The sequence below is a fragment of the Bos indicus x Bos taurus genome, chromosome 10 (assembly GCF_003369695.1).
Source record: "Bos indicus x Bos taurus breed Angus x Brahman F1 hybrid chromosome 10, Bos_hybrid_MaternalHap_v2.0, whole genome shotgun sequence".
Classification (NCBI taxonomy): Eukaryota; Metazoa; Chordata; class Mammalia; order Artiodactyla; family Bovidae; genus Bos; species Bos indicus x Bos taurus.
In genome coordinates, this window is record NC_040085.1 from 83920557 (window position 1) to 83946133 (window position 25577).

Below are 25577 nucleotides of genomic sequence, written 5' to 3' on the forward strand. Positions count from 1 at the left end.
TGAACCTCTCCATTAAACTGATCTTCCTTTATACAGAGTGGAGGTGGGATGGTGGTTTTGTCCTCTTCATTAGGAACAGTTTCCTTTTCCAAATCGAGTCAGGAATTCAGAGTCCATGGATAAAGCACTGAGCAGTCTGAGGTTAACTTCCATACTGTACGCACCCAAAGCGTTGCACAGAGGTATGAAGACAGCACAAGGAAAGGAGTCCTGGTGGCCAGAGAAGCTTCTTTGCATGGCTTACCCAAGGCCACGCTTCGCTGCACAAGGAGCCTGTTGCATTTATATTACTTAAGGGAGACAAATGCATTTGAATGAAAATACTTGATCTATTTGTGTTAATGCTCTGGTTTTAATGTTTTTCCTCTGTGTGCTTGCTTTGAAGTTTTATTTTGGTAAGGACCATAGAGAGATGATATTTCTGGTGAGATGGGGAGCTATAATGTCTCAGGTTTTCAAACTGACATGCACATTAGTTTAGTATGGAGAAGGATCCTCGTCTCAGTGAACTAAGACCAGAATAGAGTGATGGTTCTGCTAATCCAGTCTCCCGGATCCCCCGGGTGCACAAACCAGACCTTAATGGGATAAGAGGGTCCACCCAGGTGACAGCATCCTTCTGTGTGGCAACCGCCTGTGTCCGCGGTGGGTGATCAGCTAATGTCGTCAATCTCATAAGCCAACAGACCTTGTGATTACCATCCCAAGAAGACAGGCTAAGAAATGCCATTCCTTTCCTGTTCTTACCATAGATTTAGTACATTCTGTTTTGGGAAGGAGGTGCTGCAGACATGGGTATTGATATGGAAATGCCATTTCACAGAACTCTTTGTTTGGGGTATTCTTTTTTTTTTAAAGCCAGTGACTATATCTTTATATTTAAAATAAAGGCCCCCACCTTGGATGTGGTAATTATTAAAAACATAGAGCCTGAAGGGACTTTGGGTATGGAGACCATATCTCTTAACTTTGGTCTTGAATCGACCTAAATTAATTAAAAATGGTGGTTGAGCTTCCCTGGAGGTCCTGTGGTGCAGGCTCTGTGCTTCCAGGGCAGGGGGCACAGATTTGATCCCGGGCCAGAGAACTAAGATCCCACATGCTGTGTGGCATGGTCCAGAAAAAAAGAATATACAGAGAATAAATAAATAATAATAGATCTTACATTAAAAAAATAAAATGATGGTGATGGCACTTTCTCAGCAGCCCTCCACAGTCCTCATGGTCCTCATGGGTCCCCGGGGTCGACAGTGCAGTGGTTGTTCTAAAAGACCTGGGCCACTTTCTCCCCATCTCAAACTGCTAATTCACGGCCGCAGCCCCCGCGTGTGCCCTTAGTGCTGATTTCAGACCACGGTCCCCAGTCCTCCGTGGACTTCATAGACTTCAGGCAGCTAGAGGTCAATAAGAAGAGCACTCTCTGTGGAGTCAGAAGCCTGGACTCTTGATTTCCTGCCATGATATAACAGCCTTGTGACCTCGGGAATGTCGTGTAACCTCTCTGGATCTCATCAGACAAGTGGTACAACCCATCTCACAGGGTGGTTGTTCCGTGTAAGTGACTAGGGAGGAAGGGAGCACGTGTCACCTGTTTCATCACAGTCTTCATCCTCTTGGGAGCACAGAGGCTGAGACAAAGACTTGGGTCAGGCGCTTTGCTTGGCAGAGATCCCATAGGTAGGAATGCAGGAGCAGAGAGAAGGAGCGGGAAGAAGACAGACCGACGTGAGCGTCCACAGTCAAGGATTCTGCCCTGAGCCAGGTGCAAGTGGGGCAGATGGAAGGTGCCATGACGCGCACCTCCGAGAGCTGTCTGTCCCATGGACGGGAGGTCAGGACATTTGTCCTTCAGCTCCGTCCCTGCCCCTGTGGGCCAGCCCCCACCCCATTTGTACCTCTTGTGTGTAGACAAGGAGAAGGTCTGGGAGCTGGCTCTGCTCGAGGTGGGAACGGTCAGACTGGGTGGGAGGTGGTGTGTCACAGTAACTGCTCACTGCCCTGTGGCTGAGATCTGAGCTTGGCTGAGTGGACATGATGTGGGGCCTTGAAAGTGTCACCTGCTGGGGCACCAGCATGTGGGGGTGTGTTTACCCTTCATGTGCATTTCTAAGATTAGCTTTTACCTTCTGGCTTTATTAATAAGTCCTAAGTGCTGGGACTAGGAAAAGGAAATGGCAACCCACCCCAGTATTCTTGCCTGGAGAATCCCATGGACAGAGGAGCCTGGTGGGCTGCTGTCCATAGGGCTGCACAGAGTCGGACATGACTGAAGTGACTTAGCATGCATGCATGCATTGGAGAAGGAAATGTCAACCCACCACAGTGTTCTTGCCTGGAGAATCCTGTGGACAGGGGAGCCTGGTGGGCTGCCGTCTATGGGGTCACACAGAGTCGGACACAACTGAAGCGACTTAGCAGCAGCAGCAGGTGCTAGGTCTGGATCCTAGTCTCTGGAATTGAAAAGGTGAAGTGAAATCAGGTGCTACTTTTCATCGACCGCCCCCCTCAGATTAGATTTTCTGTTTCGAATTAAGCAGTGTTCCCCATTTCCTCCGTGTTCTTTACCTGGACTCACCTGGACTCACTCCTCCTCATTCACCTGGACTGGGACAGTCTAGGGGCGTGACCCTGATGGAGCCACGAGAAGCAGAGATTTTGCAGGTGGACTGACTGGGGGTTGAGTCCCTAGCTGTGTGACCTTGACCTTGTGGTGCTTTGCTCTACTTCTTTGTTTGTAAAATTGGGTAAACTGTATCAGCCTCATAATATGAACCTAAATAAGATCATGTGTGCAATGTACTTGGTACCTCCTTCATTCCAGTTTGAGTTTCCCAGAAGGATACATTTTCTTTTGGCTGGGAAAAAATATATGTATGTTTTGTATATATTTTTACTGTGCCTATATGAATACATATGGAGAAGGCAATGGCACCCCACTCCAGTACTCTTGCCTGGCAAATCCCATGGATGGAGGAGCCTGGTAGGCTGCAGTCCATGGGGTTGCGAAGAGTTGGACTCAACTGAGCGACTTCCCTTTCACTTTTCACTTTCATGCATTGGAGAAGGAAATGGCAACCCACCCCAGTGTTCTTGCCTGGAGAATCCCAGGGACGGGGGAGCCTGGTGGGCAGCCATCTAGGGGGTTGCACAGAGTTGGATATGACTGAAGTGACTTAACAGCAGCAGCATGAATACATAGGTAGTGTTTTGATTTATGTCTGTTGCCTGGTGTCATTTAGTTTCAAATGTGTCTAATTCACTCAGCTGCCAAAAGGCAACATTCAGGTATCTCTGCTCTCCTTCCGTTTCTTCCTCCATCTTCAACAAATTTACTATCATTTATTTGTTCTTCTGCTTCTGTGTATTTACTTCTTAATTCAATTATATATATTTATTACTATATTTAGTATCATCCTGGATTGGTTCAATTCATTCTGTTGCTAAAATACTGCTTGTAACTCTCTTTACCTCCCCTATCATTTCTTCTCCTTTCCTCAGTCTATCTACTAATTTATTATTTAATTTCTTCAATTCTGTTTATTCACTTGCTGCTTGAGGTTTTTTTTTTTTTTTTTTTTTTTTTCTATTACGTTGAGTACCTTCTTGGTATAAGACACTCTGCCTCATTGCTAGGGATTACCAAGGTAGCATGTTCTTTCTTAAAGGGCATAAAAGTGGAGGCATAAGAATTAAAAAAAAAAAACAACAAAAAAACCTGTAATGCAAGGAAGAGAGTGATGCCTGACAGTATAAAAGTACTGATGAATTAGTGAAGAGGTGACCACTTCCGGCTGGAACGGCCGGAGAAGGCTGAGAAGTGATGGATGGAGGTAGACCAGTCATGAGTGTATATGAAAGTGAAAGGTGTCTTCTGGCTTTCTTAATCCCTGTTTCGAGCACAATATTAATTATTAGTAATGAACGAGACCTTTCAGTTCATAATTGGACAGTTTAAAATTCTGTTTTTTTTCAACACAAAACGGTCAGTTTACAAGTAAACACTAGTTGGAAATGTATTAGAAGGATGTTAGGAGAGCATATTCTAATGTATAACCTGCTTAAAGTCTCTTTAGCTGAGTCTCTGTCAGCTTCCAAATCTGTGTCTTCAGTGCTAAACAGCAAGATTGCATAGCGAGATCCTAAAGCATAACATTTTTTAAAGCCTTTATTGAATTTGTTACAATATCGCTCCTGTTTTATGTTTGGATTTTGGGCTCTAAGGCATATGGGATGCAAGGGGTGCTCCCAGACCAGGGATCAAACCCGCCTCCCATATACTGGAAGGCAGAGTCTTAACCCCTGGAACTCCAGGGAAGTCCTGGAATAGCATTTTAAATAATCAAAGGAAGACTAATTTGTATTAGTTATGTCCTGACAGTGGTAGGAAAAATACTAGTGTATTTTAGAAAGCTCTTTTTAAAAAAAAACAAGAGTAGAATCAGTATCTGCAAAAACATCATTCTGTCTATCCCTGCGCAGATTGCTCTCATCTCTTGAAAAGTGGCTTCATGGAGAGAGATTATCATGAGAAATCCTGAGATTGTCCTCTGCTCACCCCTCCTAAGCAGGGCTGTAAATTTATGACTTATAGGAGAGATTTGCCAGGAAATTGTGAGCGAGAATTTTTTTCTCATTCTTTGTGGAGTCCTTTGTTCGTTTATCTGCCCTGGATTCATTCCATTTCAAAACTGTCCTGCTCTGTTCTCCTGGGGAGGATGAACGTGTCCATTTTACGCTGTGATCACCATGCATAAAGATCCTATTGAATGAGTTGCCAGTGTTTGCTTTGTCGTGTTAGGGCCACTCCTTGTTCAATTCCTAAGGGTGGGCTGGAGCATGTACCTGAAACCATGCTGGGAAAAAAATTTAAAAAGGAAGGAACGGAGGGAGAGAGGCAGGGGGCCAGGGAAGGGGGAAGAAAGGAAGTAAGGGAGGAAGAGGGGAGAGACAGACAGAGGCAGAGACTGGAAAGAAAGCCAACAGAAACTCAGCGACTTTGCGCCATTAGTAGCAGTGGTGGCTTAAGGTGCAAATTAGCCCTGTGCTAAGACAGTCACACAAGCAGTGAACTCAGCCACACTTATCCCCAGGAGGCTTCCAGGAGATGGTACCAAGTGTGACTGATGTTAGGGAGAAAAGACACAAATAGCAGAGGCACGCTCCCTTGGCTAATAGGATCAGTCGTGTCTTAACTTTTCCTGGAGTCTCTCTCTTCCATCCCCCAGGCTCTCAGCCCAAATCTGGGAGTCATCCTGATGCTTCTCTTTCTCCCTCCTGCTTCCAGTTCACCTCCCAAACCAATCTCCAAGTACTGCTGACCCCACTTCTAAAAGTATATCCTAACCTCACCACTTCTGTTTCTACCGGCGGCCCCTGGTCCAAGGCATTTTCATTTTTTTTTGCCTTAAAGGCAAAGCTCTTTAGTACCTCTCCTTGTCCCGCTGTTGATCTCTTCTGGACCAGTGCATCCATAGCATCTGCAGTGAGTTTTAAAACTTAAATCCAGTCTCGTTCCCTTGTTGAAAACTTCCCAAGGGAAGGAGAGGATTTAAAGCAACATGTAGAGCAGCATTCAGATTCCATAGGGGCTTCCCTGGTGACTCAGATGGTAAAGAATCTGCCTGCAATGCAGGAGACTGGAGTTTTCATCCCTGGATCAGAAAGATCCCCTGGAGAAGGAAATGGTTACCCAATCCAGTGTTCTTGCCTGGAGAATCCCATGAGTAGAAGAGCCTGGCAGGCTGCAGTCCATAGGGTTGAAAAGAGTTGGGCACAACTGAGTGGCTAACACTTTTTAGAACTTTTAGGTTCTAGAGATTGTGATCTGGATTCTGTCTGTACTGCAGCCTTCTCTCCTGCGACACACTTGCCCTTGGGTGCAAGCTCCAGACATCATGGGCTTTTTTCTGTTCCTCCAACATGCCAGCCTCATTTTGGGCTTCTCCTCTGGCTGTCCCCATCGTCTCATGCGTTTGCATGCTTGGCCTCTTCTCCAGTGTACCGTCTCACTAAACAGCTCTCCATCCAACCTGGTACAGGGCCTGAATAGAGTCGTCACCTCTGAGAAGACTTTCCGGAACATTCTGCGCTGTAGCCCATCCTCTATTCCCACTCCCCACCCCAATTAGTCTCATCGTATTACCCTGTTCTGCTGCCTTCGTAGAACTCAGCCCTGTCTGAAGCTTCTCATGTTCTTTCATTTTAGTTTTACTCTTCATCATCTCCCACCCCAAAGTCGCCTGTGAGCTCTATAAAGGCTGAGGGCCCGGCCTATCTTGTTCATTTCCACATCCTGCACACCCGGGATGGTGCCTGTGCCAGGCTGATGCTCCACTGCCTGTGTGCTAAGCTGTCTCAGTCGTGTCCGACTCTATGTGACCCTGCGGGCTGTAGCCCGCCAGGCTCCTCTGTCCTTGGGATTCTCCAGGCAAGAGCACTGGAGTGGGTTTCCATGCCCTCCTCCAGGGGATCTTCCCCACCCAGGGATCGAACCCCTGTCTCTTACATCCACCTGCATTGTCAGGCTGGTTCTTTACCACTAGTACCAACTGGAAAACCCATGACTGTTTGTTAAGTATGTGGATAGACTCTCCGATGTGTGGTCAGGGGTCACTAGCAGGACGCTGTCAGCACCTGGAAGAGCAGAGCAGAGGGTGAGCACAGGAAAGGAATGGCAGCCCAGAGATGGGCATGCTGCACGTGGTGGGTCTGATGGGGTATATGTGTGCACGCGTGTGTGGATGGGCACATGCGTGTGCACGTGCGCTCATTCATGTCTGCCTCTTTGTGGTCCCCAGGACTGTAGCCTGCCAAGCTACACTGTCCATGGAACTATTCAAGCCCCATAAGTATCAGTGCTGGGTTTTGACTAGAGTCCGGCCTCCAGGAGTGACCATGGGCTCACCCTGGATGACTTGGTGGCTTGTCTTTCTCGAATACTCACGGGAAGACCTCCTAATACCAGGCTTCCGGAAGGCCTCCTTTGCTTTTCAGATCTGTTGCAGGAAGTACGGCAGTTCTTCCTGAGTCCTGAGGATTCTGGTGAGGATGAAATGATCTTTTTGAAATGTTTCGCCAAACTGGCTCTAGAAGTAAATATGATTTAAGCTTTTCCCCCCCAAAATGAATTCTTTTGATTAAAAAAAACAAAAACAAAAAACACGTTTCAAAACAAAACACCTCTCACACTCTGTTGGGTTGTTAGCCCAAAGAAAACAAGCAGAAACTGAAATTTGGGGGGGAATGAATAAAATACTGTTTTCCCTGCTTCCCTGTCACCCTCCTTATTCTTTAGTTCCTCCCTTTTCTTCCTCACCCCTGCTTTTACTTGCTGAATCTCTCCTCTCTGGAGAGGAAGATTCATAAAATATATGGTTCTCCAGGCTTAGTAAAGTGTGTGTCATAGCTCAGCTAGCCCAACCTAAGGTGCCAGAGGAAATAAGGTAAGTTTTTGGTCTTTAAATACTTTTTGGTGTTCATTAAACCTAATAGAGTCCATTTTGTGTATTTGTCATATCATTTAGATGTATAATCACATGCATTTCACTATACCTTTCTAAAGGAGTGAATTTCACCTTTTTTTACTCATTGTAAGAGTCCTGATTCATGTGAAGCAAGTTCCAAGAGAAATCAGGCTGGCGTTCCTTTTCCCTTCCTGCACAAATAGTAAGATGTTCAGTGCGTGTGGGGCAGGTGTTCGTCCCTCTTAATCCCTGCCCTCCTATCCCCACAAAAAGTTCCTAAACGCTACCCACCCACTTTCAGAAATAGCACTTTGTGGAACATGGAAGGAATTTCTACTCCCTGCATATGAGCAAAACCGTCTGGTTTAGTTGGTTTGGACAGGTCTTAGAAGTATATCGACAAATTATTGAAATACAAAATATTTGGATATTTTGTAGTTTTTCTGGTTATATTGCTCCTGGGGGGAATAACAAATTCATGTAATGTGAATGGTCTGTTAAAAACAACAACAACACACAACTAAATAGATTCAAAGTAATTAAAATCCACAGTCCACTTTGTGAAGAAGTGTGCCTTTAGTAATGCTCACATGTAGATTTCCCCCACGCACTTCCATTCCTATCTTCCAATAGAAGGAACATTCTGCTAATATCTGAGGGTCATCTTCTTTCAAGCCATCAGCAATGATCTCTCTCCCAAAGGGTACTTTTCTCCTAATTTTCACTCTCATTTTATTCTTAGCTCCGGCCTCCTTGAGGTTACTGTAGGATAGGTCGAGAAAACAGTCTAGTTTGTGTCCTTCATCCACAATTTTCATTCTCTGTCCCCTGCTCATCAGAGAATCTTCTGTGAGACCAGCCTTAACTACAAGAGAGGATGCTACCCGAGTTTGCAGTGAGTTTGTACTGAACGGGCATTGGTATGGCATTACTCAAAGGATTCATGGAAAGCTCTCTGTTCTGCAATAACAAATGGATTCAGTGCTCCACTTTGTTGACTGCTACAGCCCCACCATCTCCATCTTCGTTTTGCATCTTTACTCCAGTCATGGGTGTCATTACCTGGAAAATTCAGCTAAGGGGTGTCAGACAACTTGTTAGTTTGCTGTATTTAGATAAAACATTGATGATCTCAGCAGTCTAAAGGGCCTCAAAAGATTGCTTTGTGATCAATATTTATTATGTAAATTATAAGAAAAAAAGGAGATGCATGTAATATGTACCCAACTGCAGATCATACTTCTCCAAATTACTAAAAAGAAAAGGACAGTGCTGGAAAATCAATAGCTTTGATTTATATATATATATATATATATATTTTTTTTTTTTTTTTTTTTTACATTCTCACAAGTTACGTTTTAAAGCTTAGCTTAAACAATGATTTCTTCCTTATCTGGACCATCGTTTACTTAACAGTAAAGAGCTCTTTCCATTTGTTGTTTTACTGACACTTTGCGCTTGAATCTGCCAGAGAAGTTGTCCCAGACTAACTCCTCTTATTACTGAAACCTGTCCCTTGGTCTGTTTCGATTTTCAGCTGGTGTCTGCTTCTTGCATCACTTATCAATCCATTTTTATGCTTAGGCTACCAGTTAGGCGTGCTCTTCCCCTCTATTTGTGAACATTTCCAGCTGAGTTTAAACCTCACTTTCCTTCTAGTAGGACAAATTGACCTTTTTGGCTTGATTAAAGATAAACGCCGTTGACTCTCCACTTTGGGAGGCCAAGCATTTTCCAGAAGCCTACTGAGATTTCTCTATTTATTGCTTGAAAAATAAATATCAAACAGTACTTGTTTCTCTGCCATTTTAAGGAGATGAGCGTCAATCTTTTTCCCCCACTCTTAGAGCAGTGAGGATTAGGGGGGTTGGAGATATCGAGTATAATTAAACTGCAGGGCATGGGGCAGACACGTATCACTCCTAGACCTGTACTTGATGAGATCACGAACAGTGCTACCTAACCAGCTAAAATGTAGGAAAAAGCCTGTTACAGTGTATAGATTTTAGATAATATCAAAGACAGGCATACTTAATGGAGGCTAAGATTGAGTATTAAATTGTTTGTTATAGAATTTTTTTTTCTTCTCAAGATTCACTGGTCTCATGGCAGCATCATTGAATTCTGGGTATATGTGATCCATTCTAAGTTTCTTCACTGAATTCTCAGAATTTTTATAAATATGGATTGCCCTTGGAGTATAGGTACCTTCTGAAAAAAACACAAATTACCGGCTGAAGACCTTGTGATTAAAAGAAACCTTTGCACTTTGAGAGCCTGTTTGCTTTTCAAGAAAGAAATTTCAACAAACTGCAACTACTATCATAACTCTTAATAACCAGAACTTAATGGAAATGCTAATTACTCAACATTAAAGGGTCTAATTTAAAATTACCCATCCTAAAAGAGCTCTACTCAAGTGATACTCTGTTTTCTTTTCTCCCCTAAACAACAGAGTATCTTCAGTCTTGGAGGTAGAGGAGTGGGAAGACTAGCTAATGAAAGTTATATAATAAGTTTCATAATTACTTAGATAAGAGTATACTGACCTTATTTTGATTGTTTCCGAAGAAATAATGATCTAGGTAGACATAAGTTATTCAACAAGCACTCATTAAAGCTCCTACTGTGTGCCTGGCCCTGTGCTCCTATATGCTGGAGTGGAGTGTGTGGTCTTCTGAAATATTCCAAATGCCTACTATCCATAGATACCAATCCATGTATTGCCCAGTTAGATGTTTCATCTCTTATTTTTTTGCAAGTTATTTCCAGAAATAAGACTTTCCATATACTAAGACTAATGTAGGAAGATTGAAGCAGCATCTTTCTGCAAGGGATCAGCTATGTATGTAGAGAGAGCAAACTTTTTCTAAAGAGTTCTGGTTCTATGCAATCTTCTTTGCCTTTTCAACTTACATCTCAATTCTGTAGTGAATGAAACATGATATTCTTCTCCCCTTCATCTGTTTTGATGCCTCAATGTTTGTCTTGCCAACTCCTGCCCCTAAATACCATAATTTATCACAACACCCGATTCTTCCAAGGATTCACTTGAACGTCATCTTGAGCGTCTTGATTATGAATCCTCTGGGATAGTTTGGTTTGTTCCTTTATTTAGTGGCACATTTTACTGAATATTCTTTTCACCTAAACAAGTTCAGTTTTGGAATTTGCATTATTTCATTTTTTAGGTCTTTGTATCTTTTTGGAAGATGATGAACAGTGAATAAGTCTGAGGCCCATTGTATTCCCTTCAGGAGCATTATTTATAATGGAGTTTAGACCTTGACATTATTATTATTGTAATGATTACCATTGCGATTCATATGGTCACTGAATTCTGGTAAGACCATGGGTTAATGGAAATGTCAAATTAAAAACATAGATTGTAGAGCTCTTTTCTCATCCAACTCTGAAAGCCAGACTGGTGTATTATGCCTGAGTGATCAAATGGTTCTAAAAGAATGTATAATGAATTTCCTGTGTCTTCAAGAAATTCACCTGAAGTCTAAGACTTTGGGAAACAGAATGACAGCTGACTACTATTTCCTGTAAATATTGCATTGCCATTTAAAATGTCTTGTACCTACAGATAAAAGAGGATACTTATTTGTTACTGTCCATTATGATTCAGTTGAAATTTTGCATTGGGGACTTCTGCAGAGTGTCCCTGAGACTCACATGGGCTCTGGAGGGGGTTGACTGCCTGAGCATTGCTGGGTCATATGCACCAGTGTGGCTCTGACAACTCTGATGCCATGAACACTACTTTTAAGACTGATCCTAACTTTGGCACTTACCACTGCCCTTAGGCAAAGGCCCAGAGACCCTGTACGCGGGGCAGAAGCTCAATGACAATGAATGGCACACCGTCCGGGTGGTGCGGAGAGGAAAAAGCCTTAAGTTAACCGTGGACGACGATGTAGCCGAGGGTGAGTAAGCTCTGCGGAACTTTGTCTCTCTCTTCTCTCGGACTCCTCTCGGTCATTCAGTGAGCAAAGGGTTTTTTGTTTTGAAAATCTTGTATTTTGCTAAACAGAAGTCACATGTCTCGTTCTCTATTGACAAGCTCAGGTAAGACTAAGAACATCTGCTTCTCTATTTTCAGAATCCCTTTTCACTGATCTGTATTGCCCAATGTCTCCACTACTGTGGTTACATATTGATGGGGCTCTCTCCTTAGGCATGGAGTGTGTGTCTGGAGAAAGAACATAAAGTTCTTGAGATCCTTCTATTGTTCAGTTACTCAAAACCCACTTCTCAGGCATCCCAAGTGCTAGTCCCTTCCCTTCTGAATGAGTCACTCTCTAGTAGAGGGAGATGGGTAAACAAGAAATTCAAAACTTTATAGGTACAAGTAAGTATCAAAAGCAGTACATGACAGTACATTAAATAAATGAATAATTATTCATTTATTTAATGATTTATTTAGTCATTATTAATTGACTGCCTACTGTGTCCCAAGTCCTGCTTAGACGGTGCTGGGAATGTGGTGGCGGGCAATTAGGCAAGTCCTGGGTCTGGTGGAATTTACATTCTAGAAGGGCAAGGAATAAGTGAATGAATCTTTACATACATAAACGAATATTCAGAGCCTCACTCGAGCAGGAAGTATTTCTTGATAGCCTGGTATATGTCAGGAATATGCTAAGGATTGTGGAAGTTATAAAGGAAGCACACAAGATTACCTGTTTCCTTCAACAGTGAATCAATTTTGTGTATTAGATAGGACTTGGGAATTTGAAAATAAGTCAGGGAATATATAATGAGATGATAATTTGGGTGAGCAAGATTATAATTTTCAATCTGGAGAGAAAAGTATCAATTTGAGCTGGAGAAATCTGGAGTGGTAGATCTTTGGGCAGAATTTGATGGATCATTGAGTAAGATCTAGGACAGAAGAGAGAAGGCGTCTTTAATGCATCTTCAGTTCAGTTCAGTTCAGTCGCTCAGTCCAACTCTTTGCGACCCCATGAATCACAGCACGCCAGGCCTCCCTGTCCATCACCAGCTCCTGGAGTTCACCCAAACTCATGTCCATGGAGTCGGTGATACCATCCAGCCATCTCATCCTCTGTCATCCCTTTCTCCTCCTGCCCCCAATCCCTCCCAGCATCAGGGTCTTTTCCAATGAGTCAACTCTTCACATGAGATGGCCAAAGTATTGGAGTTTCAGCTTTAGCATCGGAAGTCCTTCCAAAGAACACTCAGGACTGATCTCCTTTAGAATGGACTGGTTGGATCTCCTCGCATCTTACATGAGGCATTTTAAAATTTACTCTCCAATATTCCAGAGCAGTGCATACCTTCTTGTCCATGTGGGAAAGGAAAATGTCAGGCAGGATGGGGTGTTATGTGGAGCTCTGTTGGTGTCAGGAGACCTGGGCCCTAATGCTGATTCTCTGCAGGATTTTGTGAAAGTCACTTACCCTATCTGGGCCTGCGAGTTGAAGTCAGGGGCCTAAGCCATATTTGCAATGTCTTTTATGAATATGACAGTCAAATTCGAGTCAGGATCCTTTGGTTTAATAGTCACTGTCACTAAAATGCCTTATACCTTTGGGAGAGAAATAATGCTAAACCTCCCTTTCCTTATTTCCTCATTTTGAAATTCTATTAACACTTCAGACTTCTAAACTTGAAATTCTACTATTGCTAAGGCTGTCTGCAGTATGAAGTTTCTGCCATGTTTGGTTCTGTAATTTAGTTTTATAATTATAAGCCTGAGAGTCTATGCTTATGGAGTTGGGCCTTGTGGTGAGCCGTGTGTGTGTGTGTGCGTGTGTGTGTATGTGTGTGTGTGTGTGAGAGAGTCAGGAATGAGAGCCTGGGTACAGGCAGAAGATCCACATATATCTAGTACCCAGCTGGCATTAGACGCTGGCTTAGCTGTTTTACACACATCAGCTCCTTTAATCTTCTAAAGTACACCATCGCCTCGCAAGTCGAGTGTTCTTCTTGTCATTTTACGTAAGGGGAGCATGAATTTAGAGGCACGTGTAAGATTAAACTCTAAATTCATGTCTGTGTGATTTGACCCAATCAAACTGCTTGTTAGACGTCACAGTTCATCCTAATAAAATGATTTGTCTTACACCATAGGTGCAGTATAGTGGAATGGATTGGGGTGAGGTGAGGAATACATTTCAGAAGGTAGACAGTGGTACCCACCTCCTTCCTTCCCTCTGGGAAGAGAAACAGAACGCAGCAATAAGCCGTTACCCTCCAATTGTACAGAGACATAACTGAGTATTGGGGGTGAAGTTACTGTTCTATATGCCTGAAGGGTAACTGAGCTTTATGTAATGAATATATCAAAGAGATGTAAAATGCTCGTAAGCTTTAGAACCCATAGCCAACCTGAATTAATTATTCAACAACTCCCCATGAGGGAGTGCAGAAAGGAGACCTCAAAGAGAGCTGTGATACACCCCTAGTCCCTCGCTGACCTCTCTGGGTTCAGCCCAGTAAAGCCAACAGTGCTCTTTGCAGCGTGTTTTGAATAAACAGCCACTAGATGGCGACCTCACCCCTCTCTGCAGACAGTGCGTTCCATGTATTTCCATGGGGAAATTATATACCCTGAAATCTAAGAACTGCAGGACTGAGAATATAGTAATGTATATTGTCTCCCTCAGTCATTATTCTTTTATAGAAATTTTAGAATAAAGGTAATTATAAATTGTGCTCTCTCTTAACCACTAATAATTAAACTGCAGGATTAAACCATGGATGCCCAAGTCATTCAGTAATTTGATATTAGAAATTAATGAACCCCAACATACCCCCTACTTTGCTGCTGATGGGGAAAAAAAGGAGCCATGTGGATAAAGAAATTTTGGAGAAGAAAAGAGCTATTTTGCTTATGAGCTGCAGCCTTGGGTTGCTCCTTACAGTGATAAGGGGTTTGGGAATTTTAATTTTAGCTCACAGAAGTCATAAAATCAGGCAATGAAACTAAAATACCACACGGTCTTCAGGTTATTAAGTAGTGTCTTACTGACTTATTTAGAAATGCCTTTCATGCTGTTTAAGGTCCCCCAGGATGTCAGACTTTCAGCTAGTTTGTAGAAATGGATGCAAAGAATAGGTCAGACTCATAAGAAATCAGAAGCTAGGAAAGAAATAATCCTTAGCCTGGTGGTTTTAATTTATTGTAATATACTGTGTTCCTGGAAAAATACTAAGTTCAGTTGACAGTTAATCAGGATTGATTTATTGATTGGCTGGGCTGGATTTCTATTATTAAGAATAAATTAGGGACTTCCCTGGTGGTCCAGCAGCTAAGACTCTGTGCTCCTGATGCCGAGGGCCTGGGTTCAATCCCTGGTCAGGGAACTAGATCCCACATGCCCAAACTAAGATCTAGTGAGGCCAAATAAAAATAAATATTTTTAAAAATCTTTAGAAAATAATAACAGAATACATCACATGAGTTATGCTCCTCAGCATGGGGACCCAATGCTTCAGGAACTGCCCACTCCACCTGGAGCTTCTTTCTGGTATAGAATTTCACCTTTTCTTTTCTTTTTTAATTTTACTCCTCTGGTCCACGTTAGCTTTTTCCTTTCCTTCCCTCACCCTGTATATAGCACATACCATACCAAGCTGTAGAGCATCATTTTCCAAGAAAAATTTTTCATGTTAATAAAAGAAATGTTGAGATTAATTTGGATACAATAGGTTAAACAAAATGCAGTAGAATTCTTTATTGAAAGACCTGTTAGGAGCCTTTAATATGCTGATATCCTTTGCTCATCATCAAAAATTGCATACGCAGTGTTTGCCCAACTTATTCGGTACCAGAACTTTTTAAAATTTCTAAAGCATTTTGCTTTACTAGCTTGTGAGATGAGTGCAAGAAAGCAAAGAAGAACTAAAGAGCCTCTTGATGAAAGCGAAAGAGGAGAGTGAAAAAGTTGGCTTCAAATTCAACATTCAGAAAACTAAGATCATGGCATCTGGTCCCATCACTTCATGGCAAATAGATGGGGAAACAGTGGAAACAGTGACAGACTTTTTTTGGGGTGGGCTCCAAAATCACTGCAGATGGTGACTGCAGCCATGAAATTAAAAGACGCTTACTCCTTGGAAGGAAAGTTATGACCAACCTAGACAGCATATTAAAAAGCAGAGACGTTACTTTGCCAACAAAGGTCTGTCTAGTCAAGGCTATAGTTTTTCCAGTGGTCATGTATGGATGTGAGAGTTGGACTATAAAGAAAGCTGAGCACCGAAGAATTGATGCTTTAGAACTGTGGTGTTGGAGAAGACTCTTGAGAGTCCCTTGGACTGCAAGGAGATCCAACCAGTCCATTCTAAAGGAGATCAGTCCTGGGTGTTCATTGGAAGGACTGACGCTGAAGCCGAAACTCCAATACTTTGGCCACTTGACGTGAAGAACTGACTCATTTGAAAAGACGCTGATGCTGGGAAAGATTGAAGGCAGGAGAAGAAGGGGACAGCAGAGGATGAGATGGTTGGTTGGCATCACCAACTCAATGGACATGAGTTTGGGAGTTGGTGATGGACAGGGAAGATTGGCGTGCTGCAGTCCATGGGGTCACAAAGAGTCAGACATGACTGAGCAACTGAACTGAACTGAAAGCATTTCACAGCATATACTATTGAAAAATGTTGATATAACATGGAGAAAAGGCTGTGAGAGTGGTAGAGCTGGAGGATTGTGGGCAAAATGTGCATTCTTTACTAAGCTTTATAAGCCTTTGTTTTCTTAACTTCTCTCTCCCCATCTGTGGGCGTGGGTGGTCAAGCCTCTCCCATTATTTCTTTGCTGTCAGTGTTGGCCAACTCTTAAGGCTGACTCCAAAGCAGATATCTCACATGCACCCTCCTTCCCCAGACGTGAGGCGTGCTTGCTGTGTTCCAGCCCCTCTGCCAGTGTGGGGCACACGGAAGAGGCAAGGAGTGGCCCCTACTTACAAAGAGCTTGTGTTCTGGTAAAAGAGAGAAAGCAATAAGTGAGGTCTCCAGGAAATTCTTAGTAGACGTCAGAGAAAAGGGAAAAAGGAAAGATGCGTAATTAGTTCATAGCTAACGGACTGTGTTCTGTCCTTTATACGTACTGATACATTTCTTCCTGATAACTTCATGCTGATTTCACAGGGAAACTGAGCCACAGGAAAGTTATGTAACCCAGGCAGTCAAGCCTCAGAGCTTACATGTTCATCCACTTATGGAAAGTTACAGCTTGAACTTGGCTAAAATTTTCAGTAGGTTTATGCTCTCAACAAACTCCTGTACTCTGAGGGCTGGTCTGTAAACTGCTCGCTGGCCAATGGTGAACTATGGCAGTGAGTACGTGAACAGGAGCCAGGGAAGCATGCCTATCCTGGGAAAGGTAAGGAATACATTGAGCTCAGTTCAGTTCAGCTGCTCAGTCCTGTCCGACTCCTTGCAACCCTATAGACCACAGCATGCCAGGCCTCCTGTCCATCGCCAATTCCCAGAGCTTACCCAAACTCATGTCCTTGAGTTGGTGATGCCATCCAGCCATCTCATCTACTGTCGTCCCCTTCTCCTGCCTCTGTTTTCCCCACTCTTTTCCAATGAGTCAGTTCTTCGCATCAGGTGGCCAAAGTATTGGGAGTTTCAGCCTCAGCATCAGTCCTTCCAATGAGTATTCAGGACTGATTTCCTTTAGGATGGACTGGTTGGATCTCATTGCAGTCCAAGAGACTCTCAAGAGTCTTGTGAGTTAGATGGATGACGTTACAATTTTCGGCCCCTGGAAAGGAGTGTGAATTCATCGCAGCAACTTCTGTGTGGAAATTTTACCAGTTAAATTCCATCTACAACTTTTCTTGGACATTAATGTGAGGAATGAGTCAAGTGTTTTCTCCAGAAACAGTGTATCTGTACAAGAGAAGATATGGGCTTTGGGAAGCATGATACACAGCTGTGTTCAGTTTGGGGGGTCTACCATTTACCACCTATATGACCTGTGATAAACTCCCTCTAGAACGCTAAGCACAATGTCCTCACCTCTGAAGCAATATAGCAATGCCTATCTATAGCTTTTTTTGTGTGATTGTGGCATTTGATGGTGGTTACAGAGTGCCTGGCATATAGGGATTCTTCAGTAGTCTTGCTTTTTCCCTATTTTTTTTTTTTCTCCCAAGTTACTCCTCTTTCCTCTGAAATTTGAAAGCAGCTGGTGTGAAGTATGCATGTATTCTCACCTTAAGTGAGGGAGTTTCAGTTTGCAGGCAGCATTCAAAAGAGATGAGTGAAAAGTTTCCTAGCTATTAGTATTGATTAGGTGATGGAAGGACTGATGCTGAAGCTGCAATACTTTGGCCACCTGATGCAAAGAACTGACTCACTGGAAAAGACCCTGATGCTGGGAAAGAGTGAAGGCAGGAGGAGAAGGGGACGACAGAGGGTGAGATGGTTGGATGGCATCACTGACTCAATGGACATGAGTTTGGGTAAGCTCTGGGAGTTGGTGATGGACAGGGAAGCCTGGCGTGCTGCAGTCCATGGGGTTGCAAAGAGTCAGACGCTACTGAGTAAGTGAACTGAACTGATACACAGATTTTTTATAAAGCATTTATTTGCTTAGTTTGGCCAAGTTTCAAACTTAAGCTATATCCTCAATGCTTTTTCCAGGTGCAGCAGCATACACTCTTTTTTTTTTTTTTTTTGAATATCCATCTGTGGCCAAGTGAGTTCTTTTAGCATATAGTAAAGCCAGTTCAATTTTTAAAAACTTTTTTTTTATTGGAATATAGTTTATTAAAAACGTGTTAGTTTCATGTGTATAACAAAGTGATTCAATTATACCTCCACATGTATCTGTTCTTCTTCAAATTCTTTTTCCAGTTAGTTACCTAGTATTGAGTGCAGCTCCCTGTGTTATATACTAGGTTGCTGTTGGTTATTCATTTTAAATACAGCAGCAGATTTTCTAATTTGGTCCCATGTCACCTTCTTCACTCCCTTGTCTCTCCTAACCCCACCAACTTCTAGCTGAAGCTCTCTGAGTTATCCTAAACTTTAAATCTGTTTGTATCCCTGGCCTAAGCTCTCAAAGTTAGCCTCCTTTTCCTTACTTACAGGGTTTCTCTGGTGGCTCAGATGGAAAAGAATCTGCCTGCAATGTATAAGACTTGGGTTCAATCCCTGGGTCAGGAAGATCCCCCTGTTTAAGGGAATGGCTGCTCACTGTAGCATTCCTGCCTGGAGAATTCCATGGACAGAGGAGCCTGGTGGGCTATAGTCCATGGCATCTGAAAGAGTCAGACACAACTGAGCAACAAACACTTTCTTACTTATGCAAACCTTCCTTCGGTCTCTCTCAGGCAACACTGTATGATTTTCCTGCTTTATGATATTCATGTTTTGGAGAGTAGAATTTCCTAACCCCTCAGTTCTATAGGCTGATTTATCCATCAGTTCAGTTCAGTCACTCAGTCGTGTCCGACTCTTTGCAACCCCATGAGCTGCGATTTATCCATACTTCTCTAAAAACTCCAAGTTGACCTTGTCATCGTCTCTTCAGATTCCTTTCGGAACTCCAGTCTTCACTAGGGATCATCCCTTTATCTCTTCTTAGTTCTCATCACTGATGTTTCTTGTTCTAAAGTTTTACTCTAAGAATGAGCATGAGGACTAGCATCATCACTGTTCATTTCCCGGGCCCTCATCGAGATTGGCTATGGTTTCCCTTCCGCATCATCATCCAGCCCCAGCTCCCCGCCTCTAGCCCTGGTGTGAACAGCTGTGGCCACACTGACATTGGGTATTTATTTCATCACTTCATAGTTTTATGTCATGTGAATTTAGATTATGCTAGTTGCATTTTCATGACCAGTCCAGTTTTCAGTACTAAAGCATTTTATCCAGTAATTCCTTCTTCTAGTTATTCAATTGTTAGCAGGCTTATGTTGCATTTTGATTTTTGTCCTATCACAATTTTATAGTTAAGTTAACCAACATCATCATTTTATTTTTGCTTATATAAGGAGAACAATTTGTCACTAGTTGTCAAAACACCACACAGGAGCTCATAAAATGTAAATTTGATTTTTGTGCTTATGAACAATTCTTTCAACTAGGTCTGAGGATGCTCCCAAAGAGTTGAAATTAATATTGAGCATCCAAAGGTGTGATCTGGTTGAAGGTCCCAGATATTGAAGTTTAAGGACCCAAGAAAATATGATCCCCTCCCCTGCTTTTATCTTTGCCACCTGAGTTCTACACCAATTGAGAAAAACAAATGCTAGTCTGGCAGAAATGAACTTTGATTTTTATTAGTGAGAGCACTGATGTTGAAATATGTGGTTTACATGTACTGGATTTCAGAATTAGAATTGCCCTCTAGCACGCTGATTCAGGACTGGAGTGGGAATCTCCCCTGAAGCACGTCTGCTCCTCTAACAGCCATGCAGCAGATGAATGAGTGACATAAACTGATGTTTCCCAAGGCAGCGTGTTCCCATAAAGCGCATGCCAGGGGCTGAGCTATGGACATATGGTTTCTCTTTGCAGATGGTCCTTATATTTCAGATTTTGTCACTCTTTTTTTCTGGAAAGCTATAAAAGAGGGAATAAAGAGATACTAGTATGTCTTGCTAGTGAAATTTCTTCAAAGTGGAAGGTCATAACAGGAGAAAGAAGGAAGAGGGAATTCCCTTTCCCTTCCTTCTGCCTCTGGGGTATTACAACTTGGTTTGTTAAATTTTATTTTATTTTTGTTTTTTTTAATGGCATGTCAAATATCCTGAAACATACATATAGTTTGATAGTCCTCTAATCCCAGTTGAGTTCAAATATTAAAGTAACACACACAAGCTAAGAGAATTCAATATTGTTCCAAGGCACTTACTGAATCTCCATGACTAGATGAAAACAAAGACAATTAGGATGGACAATTAGACAGTATATAATATAAAAATTACTTTTTGCTTACAATTTACAAAATGTATTATTTTTACAATCTTTGATCTCTGATAACCGGTAAAGCTGGCTGCATAAATCCAACAATTTTAAAAATCAGAAACTATTTTCTAAAACTTCAGGGCAAATAATTTACAAATAAGGTACACAAAGATTTAGACCATGCAGAAATTTCTTACATCTTCTGTTAATAATATTTTATAACTGCAACTTTATCAAATTGTATACCTACTTGCCCTGTACATATACAAAATAATGCATACATGATAAAACATTAGCAAAAAAGAGTAGTCCTTAAACTCAATTTATCATAAAATGTATTACTATATTAACATGTCTACAAGCAGGGTGTAACAGGGTTAAGAGACATTAAGGCAATAATACTTGAAGTTACAAAATAAACCAAATGTAATACTTTTCCTAAGTGTAACATAATGCAGGTAGATGGTCCCAGCAAAAAAAAGAAAAAAGAAAAACCCACTAAGGTAACAATCTATACTGCTGTTAGTCCCACATTTTTAAGATGGAATACTATAAATCTGGCTTTCAGTTTGTTAAATTTTGATATGATTTACCCAAATAAATGTTGAGAGAGCCACCTTCTAGTTTGACCACATTAATGCTGTTTTCCTTGATTTTGTTACTGAAATGTGCTGTCTCTTTGTATTTATTTCAAGCCCTCCTTACTGCCCTTGCCCCAGCCACTCACTCTTTCTGCGTAAACCAGGTAATGAGAGGGCTAAGAGATTATTTGTATCAGCTGGAGAGTCTTTAGTTGCACCTGTAAGACACCCAACTCAAATGTTTTAAGCATAAAGGGCAATCTATGGCCATATAGCTTTTAAAAGCCCAGGTTTGGTTGACTAGATCCAGGTCCTAAAAAGACATCACCCTGCAGAAACCGTCTCTCTCCATTTCGTGATATCGTCTGGGTCGGCTCTCTCACCAGGGAGGCCCTCTCCCCCCAGTTATCGTGGCCTCCAGCAGCCCTGGCTTTTCTTCTTTCCCCTTCAGCAAGCCTTGTTTGCCAAGAATCTCTCTTTCCTAAGTGTTCCAGCAAAAACATGGGGGTGAGTTGGGTTGCTGCTAATTCAGTGTTCTAAGTGTAGTCCCTAGACTGATCACAGAATCAGCACCTTGAAACTTGTTAGGAATGCAGATTCTCGGGCTGTACTCCAGAGTTTTGAATAATAAACTCTAAGGGTGGGCTCAGTGAACTGTGTGATTGAGATGCATGCTTTAGAAGACCAATTTGTTAGTCCATTGACCACACTCTATGTCTAGGGGGATAGAATACCTTGAGTGGTTCAGACTGGGTAATTTGATTATTTCAGGAGCTGCGATGGGGTCACCTTCATCCAGCCCCAGTGGTTTAAGGGTGGAGTGGGGAAGGTAGCTTCCCAAAGGAAAATTATATGTAATTATCAGAAAAAGCGACAGTTGCTAGTCAGATAAAATTAATATGTTCTACAATAGAAACTTTTCCCCAAGCACTGGGTGACAAATTAGGATACCAAGAAATATTTGGTAATGAATGACTAAGGCTTGCTTATTTTATCTTTACAAGGGTTAGTGTAAATAAAACCTTTTCTTCTTACAGTATGTTTTTGTACTCCATTGTTTTCCTGAATGGAGCAAACGAGTAGATTCATCCTTTAACTTGAGTTGTCCATGATCTCATATCTTCCTCTATAGATGGTACTTTCTGTGCAGCTGCAGGAGGGCATGGAGTGCAGGGCATAAAACTTGGACTGGCCCAGTAATCAGCTCGCCCACTGCAGCCAAGTCAGATATCTGCTATACTGAGTATTTTGTTTTCTGGAACTGAATGTTTGTGTAGAGATGAATTAGATCTACACAGTATCGTAAGGATGCTATTGACAAAACAGGGTCACTTTTCCCGTTTGCATCTCATCTTGTGATTTTTTCACAGGTACGATGGTGGGAGACCACACCCGCTTGGAATTCCACAACATCGAAACTGGTATCATGACTGAGAAACGTTACATCTCCGTGGTCCCCTCCAGTTTCATTGGCCACTTGCAGAGCCTTATGTTCAATGGGCTTCTCTACATTGACTTGTGCAAAAACGGAGACATCGACTACTGTGAACTGAAGGCTCGCTTTGGACTGAGGAACATCATCGCCGACCCTGTCACCTTCAAGACCAAGAGCAGCTACCTGAGCCTGGCCACCCTCCAGGCCTACACCTCCATGCACCTCTTCTTTCAGTTCAAGACCACCTCCGCTGACGGCTTCATCCTCTTCAACAGCGGTGATGGCAACGACTTCATTGCCGTTGAACTAGTCAAGGGGTAAGTGGATGACAGCGCCTAGGGATCTTAACACCAGCCCTGCAGAAACTATGGATATGAAAAGACTGTCCATTCTACTTTCTATTCCTGATACATGCTCTCACCCCCATTGATTAAAAATGTCTGTGTAATGATTAAGGCAGGAAGGGAGAGAAATTCATGAGTTTATTGAAAGATCCTCTGCTAACTCAGTACTCTCAAGCTTTTTATAATGAAATGTAGTCCTTTAAACCTATGGGAAAAAAAGGAATTATTTTTGCAAAACAGGGATATAGGCTGTGGGGCAGTAAAATCTGTGCCACCAAATTCATGGGAAGAAGTGAAATATAGATATTTTCAGTACTAACGTTATCCCATATATGCAAATTTTATAAAGCTGTTCTTGGTCCAGGATATTTTACTACTGAGTGTTAGGATGTAGTTAAAACAAGAGCAAAAAAAGAGACCAAAACCCAAAACACAGATCCATAAATGACTGTGAATTTCAATGTCGCCCCCTAGTGTTTCGCAGTGTACCAGCCGCTGTGCTTTGCGACTCGGGGTTTTTACTTGGTAGTGTTAAATAGATTTAATGAGTTAGAACTAAAATGCAGTCTGATGGAATATGATCTGACTATTCTTTAAGATCCCCTGGAGAAGGGCATGGCAACCCACTCCAGTATTCTTGCCTGGAGAAGCCCATGGACAGAGGAGCCTGGCGGGCTACAGTCCTTAGAGTCGCAGAGAGTCAGGCACGGCTGAAGTGACTTGGCACACATTCTTTATTCTTAAATCAAGCTTTAGTTTTCCTTGTACGATGCCAGTCTCTCTTGGGGCGTTTGAAGCCCCCCATGTCAGTTAGGTACACGTTACCATTAAACTTCATTAAACTACTCCAGGCAATCTCAAGTCATTGGGTGCTTGTGATCTCCCCCAGGTACATACACTATGTGTTTGACCTCGGAAATGGCCCCAATGTGATCAAAGGCAATAGTGACCGCCCCCTGAATGATAACCAGTGGCACAACGTCGTCATCACCCGGGACAACAGTAACACCCACAGCCTGAAAGTGGACACGAAGGTGGTCACTCAAGTTATCAATGGCGCCAAGAATCTGGATTTGAAAGGTAAAGCTTGTAAAGACGTTTATCCTCCTTAGAGCTTTCAGTGGAAAGGCTGTTCCTGGCAGTAAACTGCAATTTAGGAGCACCGTGCAGTTTTGATACATTATGTATATCCTGTTTTAACTACACTGAATTATACCAGAATGCAGTTTATTCAGTTTTTACTTTGCCCACTCCTTAGGAATGCTCTGTTTTCCCTGTAAACCTTGGGCGTGTGGGAACTGAGTGATGAATTACAAAACGTGGAGAGGTCATAATGCAGAGGAAGGCACATAGGTTTTGGAATCTCAGCTAAATCATTTATTGCCTGTGTGACTTCGGTAAAATTTTTTAGCCTTTTTTCAGCTTCTATACACTTTATTTTTTCAAAATGAGGATAATAATTGTTACTACATTTATGGGCTGTTAGGAGTTTTGATGAAATAATGTCTATAAAATTCTCAGCATATTATTCATAACAAGCACATAAAAAGGACTCAGTAAATGGTTGTTTTGTTGAAAATGTTGTTAATCTTTACTTCATCATAAAATGGAAACAATAGCTACCTCGTGGAATGGATATGGTGATTACAATTTGTGAGATGATGTGTATAAAATGAATGACACTTAAGAAATGTTAAGTTTCTTTTTTATACAGTGTGGAAACCCTGTCAATAATTTTGTGGATGCTGTTTCCGCCAGCTGTGTTACCGTTACCTGGGTAACGGCGAGTGGGCTTGGCTTTCGTTGACACGGCTCCCTTTACCCATTTGCTTTTCCTACCCGTTTTCCTTTCCAGGTGACCTCTACATGGCAGGTCTGGCCCAAGGCATGTACAGCAACCTCCCAAAGCTCGTGGCCTCCCGGGATGGCTTCCAGGGCTGCCTGGCATCAGTGGACTTGAATGGGCGCCTGCCAGACCTCATCAACGATGCCCTCCATCGCAGTGGGCAGATCGAGCGGGGCTGTGAAGGTACCCTCTGTCTTTTTAAGCTGCAGCCTTGTTGCAAGCCTCTTTGCTGCCTCTGCCAGTGCTCCTTCCTCGGTTTACCTTCCATCCCCTTCCCCGTCTGACCCTGCATCACCATCGGTGTCCTCTTGTCTCTGGCTGAGTGTGTCAAGACATGTGCCTCAGGCTCCGGGAATGCATGTTGGCACATGTCTGCTCAGTGTCACCTTGCCATAGAGGACCGTTCCTGGCACAGACATCAGGCTTCTCCTGACTCGTGTCTTTGCTTCCTGCATGGCTGAAAAGGTATCAGGGACTTTTACTTGATATCTGAGTACATGAGGAGTCACAAACCGGGGACTTCTGTATGGGTATCACTGTGAATAAAACGTATGTCACCAACAGTGGCTGCATTATTTAATGCAGACTGAGCGGGAGGTAGGAAAATGGTGTCAGAATGCCTCGATGGGGGAAGGGAAGGAACAGTTATTGAGTACTTACTAGGTGTCAGGCATCCTTAGGCAGTTTCTCAGTGTGGTGGAGTGGAACAGCATGGGCTTTGATGTTGTAAAGATCTGGATTTAGGTCCAAGTAGTAGTTCTTGTCAGCTGTGTGGCTTGTGGCACTTTAATTAACCTTTCCGAACTATGTCTCCTCATCTGTAGAATGGGACAATAAAACGTGTCTTGGAAGGTAATATATGTAAGTCAGAGTTAAATGTAGAATGCCTGGTACATACATAGTAGGTACTCAATAAGTGGTAGGATTATCATTTACGAATTTTATCTCATCTGAGACATTTAATAGCATTGCATGCCCACCCATGCGGCACAACAAACCATGCTC

General features: G+C 42.5%; 1 protein-coding gene across 22 annotated transcripts in view; it reads left to right on the forward strand.

The window, feature by feature from the left end:
* Nucleotides 1-25577, forward strand: part of NRXN3 (neurexin 3) — a 1811822-nt gene that overhangs the window by 840786 nt on the left and 945459 nt on the right. For all 22 annotated transcript variants that reach the window (XM_027552545.1, XM_027552555.1, XM_027552571.1 and 19 more), the window contains 4 exons: nucleotides 11276-11395; nucleotides 22318-22699; nucleotides 23616-23806; nucleotides 24582-24755. In XM_027552545.1, coding sequence (XP_027408346.1) covers nucleotides 11276-11395; nucleotides 22318-22699; nucleotides 23616-23806; nucleotides 24582-24755 — 867 coding nt within the window. The remainder of the gene's footprint in view (nucleotides 1-11275; nucleotides 11396-22317; nucleotides 22700-23615; nucleotides 23807-24581; nucleotides 24756-25577) is intronic.